Raw genomic sequence first — 8,226 nt, 5'->3', positions numbered from 1 at the left:
TCTCTAGATTCAATCTCTCTATATTCCTGTAAGTAATCCTGAACTTATGAACAGCTGCACAAATGTACTTCTTCACTTAGCTGGATGCGATATTCAGTAATTTCAGTAGTATCTGCGCCCTTCAATCTAAACTACAAATAGTTGTTGTATACCTACAACTCCTTGATGGTTGAATACCCGTACAACCACATAACAGGTGGGCGTACAACATAACTGATACCATGATAGTCTTACAATATAGTAGTGTATAGTATATGAAAGACAAGAACATCTCTAACTAGTTTCATCAAGATAGAGAAGGCAATAATCTATTTTACATGTAATTAAAATTTTCATACAATTTCATTCATTTTCAATACTTTTCAATGAGTATTTTTAATCGGGGGTAGGCTACAAGAGATTGAGATGGATATAGAGTATCAGGATAATTAAGGTTTACGATTTTTCACCAACCTCAAAAATTATTAAATATTTTAAGTTAAACAATTATGATACAAATTTTATAGCTTAACAAACCTTATAACGTCGATTGAGGCGTATATTATTCCACCTCCATCTCTTGAGCTTACTAATTTGTGGTACTGAAACTTACTTTGCAAAGTTGACAAGTCGATGCAACCCATGCATTTTAAATGGTGACATAGAGATCTCACCACAAACCCAACTATATTTCCAACTGATTGCTATACTTAGTCTAGCCATAAATACTGTTCCAATTAAAAATAAACAAAATATTACATTCGAATTTGGAATCTGTCATTGTTATATTTTTTTCATTGAGTTTTCTCATTTTGGCGCCAATACATTGTACAATATTTTGCGATATTAAAATGGAGTGGGGTGATAAAGAGAACCGAATCGCTGTGATTGCATTACAGAAAGTAGGTATGGAGCCAAACGCAATTTTTAAAACTCTCCATACGCTTGGTATTAGTAAAATATTTGTGTACCGGGCTATTAATAAGTACAATGAGACCTCCTCTGTTTGTGACAGAAAAAGATCAGGCCATCCACGTAGTGTTCGTACGAAAAAGGTGGTCAAAGCAGTTAGGGAAAGAATTCAAAGAAATTCTATCCGAAAGCAAAATGTTTTATCTCGGGAGATGAAGATAGTACCTAGAACCATGTCGCGAATTTTAAAAGATGACATACTGGTAATTTCTTAACTGATAATTTAAAAAAGAATGGGGTTGTAAAATCGACACAATTAATGAAGCGGTACGCAAAAGGGAGGTCACAGAAAAATGTTGTTTCCGGATGAGAAGATTTTTACAATTGAGCAACATTTTAACAAACAGCATGACTGGATTTTATGCTCTAAGCTCCAAGGAAGCTTCCAAATGAGTCGGACCAAGTGCAACGTGGGGACTATCCGATTTCAATGATGGTTTGGTTGGGGTATTGGCAATGAAGGAGTGATTTAGCTATACTTTTGTGAAAAAGGTATCAAAACATCGGCATAAGTGTATCAAGATACCATTCTTGAGAAGGTAGTGAAGCCCCTTAACAACACCATGCTTAATAACCAAGAACGGTCCTTCCAGCAAGACTCGGCGCCGAGTCATAAAGCTTGGTCTACGCAGTCTTGGTTGGAAACGAACGTTTCGGACTTCATCAGAGCTGAAGATTGGCCGTCGTTTAGTCTCGATCTTAATCCGTTGGATTATGATTTATGGTCAGTTTTAGATGTACTATCCTGTACTGGCTTGCTCTAAACGCCATGATAATTTGGAGTCCCTAAAATATAGCGTACGATTGGCAGTGAAGAATTTTCCCATGGAAAGCGTCCGTGCTTTTATTGATAACTGGCGTTTAAAAGACTGTATTGCAGCCAATGGAGACTTTTAAAATTGTTTTATATTTATGTATTAAACTAATACATTGTAAAAGTAATAAATAATATATGCAATAGAATTTATTTTTCTTTGTTTCAGTATTTATGGCAAGACTAGGTATATATTCACAAGCTTGGTTATGATCTAGTAATCGAGACATTGTGCTTTCATTTTCTTCTTAATTATTTAAAATATAACCTTCACTTTCATTCTCATTTTCATCATCAGTCCGTGAAGATGGAACAGTTCTATTAATATTATGCAGTGAAGAATAACACATCAAAATACTGACTTTGACGTGTTCGTTAGCACACAAATTCATGATTTCAACGATTTTAGTTCCATGTGGTACAACAATTTCCGAAAGTTGCCTTTTAATTTTTTTGGCATTAGGGTTATCATTATAACCACCACGCATACGTATATCCCCAAAAATAATTTTGCACAGCAGCCACTTGGATCTAAAAAATGATCTCAAATTCGTTCTCTGTGCCCTCGAGAACATCGGATACGATATCCATATTGTTGAAATCATAATTTTGCACGGCGGCTATCTTGGATTTAAAAATGATCCCAAATTACACTGGCCTGCAAAAGTAAGTATCACACTTTTCAAATTAATTTTTTTTCTTAACTATAGAAGGTAGAGATTTAAGATTTAAAACGTTTTGTTGCAAATTTTATAGGCTTTAATTCTTAGAAACTAAAATTATACATTAGTAACACTTTTAACTTAAAAAAGATAAAACCATGAAAATAGACATTTTTAGTTTAGTGTAAAAAAATTCAACTAAAAGTATTACATGTTATTTAATTTTTAATAACTGGTATTGCCTCCTCGAGCTCTGATTACAGCTTCGAGCCGGTTTGGCATACTGAACACTAGGTTTCGGAGCCGATGTTGGGGGATATTCTCCCATTCTTCTACCAGGGCCTGCTTTAGTGCCCCGAGGGTAGTAGGTTGCGATTTCTGACTAGCCTCCCAAGCTCATCCCAAGCGTGTTCAATCGGGTTAAGATCAGGACTTCTTGATGGCCAAGCCATCACGCTGATACCGACCTCCTGAATATACTCTTGTACGATATGAGCCGTGTGTGGCCGGGCATTATCATGCATCAGCATCGATCCATCGCCCATATTTGCTAAATACGGCCCTGCATACTAATTGAGAATCTCTTGAGCATATCTTTGCCCAGTGAGGGTGCCATTTTCTAGGGCTACTAGCTCTGTGCGACCTTCTGAAGATATGCCAGCCCATACATGTACACTGCCTCCACCGTATTGGACTCTTTCTGAGATGCAGGCTTGAAGGTATCGCTCACCAGGTCGTCTGTAAACACTTCGCCTTCCATCAGAAGTGTAAAAGGAGAATCGAGACTCATCTGCAAACAAAATTCTTGACCATTCTTCTTCATCCCACTGCATGTGTTCACGGGCGTATCGCAGTCTCGCTACTCGATGCTGTCTCTCGAGTTTTGAGCCACTCGCTGGTCTTCTTCTCACTGTACGGTCACTAATGTAGTCCCTCCGGGTCTGAAGTAGCTGTTGCTGGACTTCAACTGCATTTTGGTGGCGATTTCTTAACACAGTGGAAATAATATAACGATCTTCTCGGACACTGGTACACCTGGGTCTGCCATTACAAGGTCTCCTCAGATGGTGTCCAGTCTCTTCGTACCTTCGCTTTGCCTTCTGGACCGTTCGTACCGTCACACCCACCATTCTTGCAGTGCGACGCATACTGATGCCTAGTTCCAGAAAAGCCATGATCCTAGCACATTCTTCAACTGAAAGAGGCATGATAAATAAATGTTATGTGCTTTTTAGCATAAATTTTTAAAACAAGACCCATCGATCTTGAAAAAAATTTAAAACAGAAAGAAAAATGTGAATGGTAAAATTGTAATTCGGAAACGTCCACTTTGAAAAAGGAATGGTTTTGTTTTTGAAGTTTTTTTTCAGCCAATTCTTAAAAGAAGGTTACCGACTATAAAGTTTTTATGTACAAAGTTAAATTCTCTTTGGAGTCCTTTTTATTTCGAAAGTATATCTTGTGAACTTAAAACGTTATCCCAATTTTAAAAGTGTGACACTTACTTTTGAAGGCCAGTGTAGTTTTCTGCACTCTCGAGAACCTCGGATGCAAATTCCATGTTGTTGTAATCTTAATTTTGTGCAGCAGCCATCACGGATTTAAAAAATGATCCCAAATTCGTTCTCTGAACCCTAGAGAACCTTGGATATGATATCCATATTGTTGAAATCATAATTCGGCGCGACGGCCACAATATTTTATAAATAATACCTGACAGCGACACTTCTATCGTCTTGCTTTTTCGTTTCATCGAGATTCAAATCACAACGATTCTAAGGAAGTTTCACTTCAAAAATTAATGGTTTTATGGTGTTTCGCTTTCTATGTACTATTGACAAGTAAGTAAGTAGTAAATAAGAAAAATAAGACTAAAATATAAATAAAAAACATCATTTATTTACAATAAATAGGCAGTCAACATCATTTCACAGGGTTATCACAACAGTTTAGTGGTAGTATTGGTGGGCTGGAGCAGCGTAAACTGGAGCAGCCTTGTAGGCGACGGGCGCAGCATAGACGGGAGCGGCCTTGTAGACGACGGGGGCGGCGGTGGGGGCGGTGTTATGAACAACCGCGTTGAAGCCGCTGTGGTCGTCAGCGGAGTACTCCACGGTTCTGATGGAGCCGTCAGCCTCGTGGAAGGAGTAAGATCCCCTCACGACGTCACCGTCGCGGACTTCTTGTTGCTGCTTGTTGTCACCGGTGTGTCCGTCGGCGACTGAGTAGTTGTACTCGTACTTGGGGTAGGCCTGTGATGACAACGGGAACACTTATTAGAATACATCCCGCCTCATATATTTATAACAGACACGAGTAACAAATGCGGGACACTTACGATCTCTTCTTGGTGGGCGACGACCTTAGCGATGGGTGCGGCGTAGTGGACTGGTGCGGCGTGGTAGGCCACTGGGGCTGGTGCTGCATGGTACACGGCGGGAGCAGAGTATGCTGGGGCGGCCAGGGCTAGCTTGGCGACGGGGGCTGCGAGAGCCACGTGAGCACCGGGCTGGTCATGACGCACGATGCTCTGGGAGGAGACTGCTGAAGCTGCGGAGTAGTGCGCCGGAGCTGACAGGAGACCGGCTGATGATGCAGCGACCAGCGCACACAGAGTTACGATCTGAAAATACAACATATATATTTTTTAGCTACTTTGCTCTGATCTGATATTAAAAGTTGTTTTGGCAGTTTCTAGTTGTATCTATTAATTGTACATGCATATTTCCCAATAACTAGGTCGTAAATTATTAACTTATTGCAAACTTACTTTGGAGAACATGTTGTACGTTTGATTTTTGAATGTGTTATGATAAAATGTCGAATAAAATTTGATTATATAGGCTTCATCGGTGAACTTAATCTTGTATCTCAAACAACCTTGCTCGCGGGCTATTTAGTAATGACATGGTAATACAGGTCACATTCGTAGACCCACGCACGAGTTGTATATCATATTTATATGTAACTGTCGTATTCTAGATTATTCTAATAGATAAAATAGGTTTTAATTTCTGTAATAATGTCCTACGTGTCAATACAATTTCTTTTATTTTCTTTATTCCACTAAAACTAAGGAACGTTATAATGTTATTAAACATAATATTGTTCAACAAAATCTGTCTGTTCAAGAAATACTCAAAAACTGTTAAACTGATTTTAATGTGGTTTTTACCAGAATAGAAAATTTTTCATAGAGTATGGTTTTGTGTATATTAGGATATGTGAAATATGACGATGTATATTGAAAATGCCGGAAAAAATTCAACTTCATATCCGGTTGGGAGCCTTTATCGGAAGCGCTGCCTAATATACCTTAGAGATAAAACAAAACAATGAATTGTTTCTCTTTTATAGGTCTACATTAAAGTCCAGAATGATATACATAAGTAACTATTTAGAATAATGAGAACGCCTTTAGATAAATTATTTGTCATTATTTAATTATTATAAACAATTAAGAATATATACTTATTATAATATAAGTTTGTGATGATTAATATGAAGCCTTTACTAGTCACTGGGGCTCTAACTTAAGATTTTAAATTAACTAATAATTTACTGCTGTTTTGTATATATAACAGTAAATTAATTCATGTATCCGAGTATTACTTCTACTATAAGGTATATACTATATTATTTTCGTAGTTTTATAGTAAACAGAAAGTTATATTTTATTAAATCTGTTTATTATATAATATAATTAACTACAATCTGAAGCTTAAAGAAGAACTTTAAATCATGTTTTATTGAATATAAAAAACTACCATCCACACGCAAATATATAATGGCATTAATTTTTATATTATTTGTGGCAACGGATTTAATAAAAAAATATCTTGTTAGAATCGCAAGACTCGAATTTTGAGTTGTACATAAGTAAATAACAGTATGGAGTTTATTCCTGTATAGATATACATATGATTCTAAAAAGGCCATGTAGGTGGAACTAGCTTCCATAGAAAATTTGGCTTGCCTTAAATCTATTCTGTCACATGATATATCTATCTGAAGGTATTTCAACTATTAAAAAAAGCCTATAACGATATGGCCTTCTGCACTTAGATTTTATTTGATTTACTAAGGACTAATTTTTTGTCGAACTTTATCATTATACTTTTGAATCCTATTACGTCTGCGCCAAAACTTAGGTAGCTAAGCGGTGTATTCTTGTGATACCATTAGGTCCAAAAATCTTAATTTATCCTCCTGAATTTGGCTACCATACACAAGTTAATCACTTAACACTTATTGAGTTCCTATTACTAATACTTAATTTCTTGAAAATATCGAAATGGCCATAGTAAACATTATTACAAAATTTGAGTGCTTACATGGCCATATAATGGAAATTAATTTTATAGAATTTGGCAAACTTTTTAACAGAATCCTTCCACTTTGTTATTAGAAGTGCCAAGTAAACATTTCGATAATACTAGTTAAAACATACAGATATTACAATTCTATTGTAATATTTACATGGGAGACAGATATTCTAAAAACAATAGGAATGGTCTCGACTCTCGATACAGAGCATTTTTTATCCTAATTCTACTACATAGCTTCATTAAACTAATTAAGCATTGTGGTATTTGATGAAGTGTTGAATATTTATATGAAAAAAAAAATTACTGCTCATCTATGTAATGAAGTTGTATTTTTGTGAACGTACCTAATATAAGTACGCAACCCGTGCAGTGACCTAGAGCAAGGTCGAAAGATACATTAATCTTGTTCTACAACTTCCACCACTTGTCACCTAGAGTTATTTCAATCACATTCAGAAGTATATAACGACTGATATAGTTACAACAAATATCATTGCACGTATTAGCATTTCACATCAACATGTTTAGCAAAGTGAGTGTCTAATGATAATTTATAATTCCTACAAGAATATACTTTTATAATTCTGCTATACATTACAGGTATTAAAAAGAGTCTAATCATAATTTTGGAACATTTCAGATCGTAACTCTTTGCGCGCTGGTCGCTGCATCATCAGCCGGTCTCCTGCCAGCTCCGGCGCACTACTCCGCAGCTTCAGCAGTCTCCTCCCAGAGCATCGTGCGTCATGACCAGCCCGGTGCTCACGTGGCTCTCGCAGCCCCCGTCACCAAGCTAGCCCTCGCAGCCCCGGCATACTCTGCTCCCGCCGTGTACCATTCAGCACCAGCCCCAGTGGCCTACCACGCCTCACCAGTCCACTACGCCGCACCCATCGCTAAGGTCGTCGCCCACCAAGAGGAGATCGTGAGTGTCCCGCATTTGTTACTCGTGTCTGTTATAAATATATGAGGCGTGAGTGTTCTAATAAGTGTTCCCGTTGTCATTACAGGCCTACCCCAAGTACGAGTACAACTACTCAGTCGCCGACGGACACACCGGTGACAACAAGCAGCAACAAGAAGTCCGCGACGGTGACGTCGTGAAGGGATCTTACTCCTTCCACGAGGCTGACGGCTCCATCAGAACCGTGGAGTACTCCGCTGACGACCACAGCGGCTTCAACGCGGTTGTTCACAACACCGCCCCCACCGCCGCCCCCGTCGTCTACAAGGCCGCTCCCGTCTACGCTGCGCCCGTCGCCTACAAGGCTGCCCCAGTCTACGCTGCCCCAGTACACCAATACTACCACTAAAATGTTGTGATAACCCTGTGAAATGATGTTGACTGCCTATTTATTGTAAATAAATGATTTTTTAATTTATATAATAGTCTTATTTTTTATATTTAAATTCAAATTTGATACATTTGCGAATAGTACAAATAAAGCTAAAAACCAGAAGAAACTTCCTT

The 8,226-nt window shown here is 37.9% G+C and overlaps 2 protein-coding genes across 2 annotated transcripts; one reads left to right on the top strand and one right to left on the bottom strand.

The window, feature by feature from the left end:
• Positions 1-4,306: 4,306 nt before the first annotated feature.
• LOC126968241 (cuticle protein 8-like) lies at positions 4,307-5,222 on the bottom strand. Its single transcript, XM_050813123.1, has 3 exons — positions 5,198-5,222; positions 4,766-5,050; positions 4,307-4,679 (listed from the first exon to the last, which is right to left on the bottom strand). The coding sequence occupies exons 1-3, from the start codon at positions 5,207-5,209 to the stop codon at positions 4,377-4,379; spliced, it is 600 nt and encodes a 199-aa protein (XP_050669080.1). The 5' UTR covers positions 5,210-5,222; the 3' UTR covers positions 4,307-4,376.
• Positions 5,223-7,154: 1,932 nt separating this feature from the next.
• On the top strand, positions 7,155-8,142 carry LOC126968240 (cuticle protein 8-like). The gene is made up of 3 exons (XM_050813122.1): positions 7,155-7,287; positions 7,396-7,680; positions 7,766-8,142. The coding sequence occupies exons 1-3, from the start codon at positions 7,276-7,278 to the stop codon at positions 8,066-8,068; spliced, it is 600 nt and encodes a 199-aa protein (XP_050669079.1). The 5' UTR covers positions 7,155-7,275; the 3' UTR covers positions 8,069-8,142.
• The last annotated feature ends 84 nt before the right edge of the window (positions 8,143-8,226 follow it).

This window comes from Leptidea sinapis, chromosome 15 (assembly GCF_905404315.1).
Source record: "Leptidea sinapis chromosome 15, ilLepSina1.1, whole genome shotgun sequence".
In the NCBI taxonomy this organism is placed as follows: domain Eukaryota; kingdom Metazoa; phylum Arthropoda; class Insecta; order Lepidoptera; family Pieridae; genus Leptidea; species Leptidea sinapis.
The sequence above is the reverse complement of the archived record's forward strand: the minus strand, read 5'-3'. Positions and strand labels throughout refer to the sequence as shown.

Coding starts and splice junctions, on each gene's coding strand:
- LOC126968241 (XM_050813123.1), bottom strand. Junction 4,680..4,765: donor TCGCCCACCAAGAAGAGATC/GTAAGTGTCCCG, acceptor TTGTCATCACAG/GCCTACCCCAAGTACGAGTA.
- LOC126968240 (XM_050813122.1), top strand. Junction 7,681..7,765: donor TCGCCCACCAAGAGGAGATC/GTGAGTGTCCCG, acceptor TTGTCATTACAG/GCCTACCCCAAGTACGAGTA.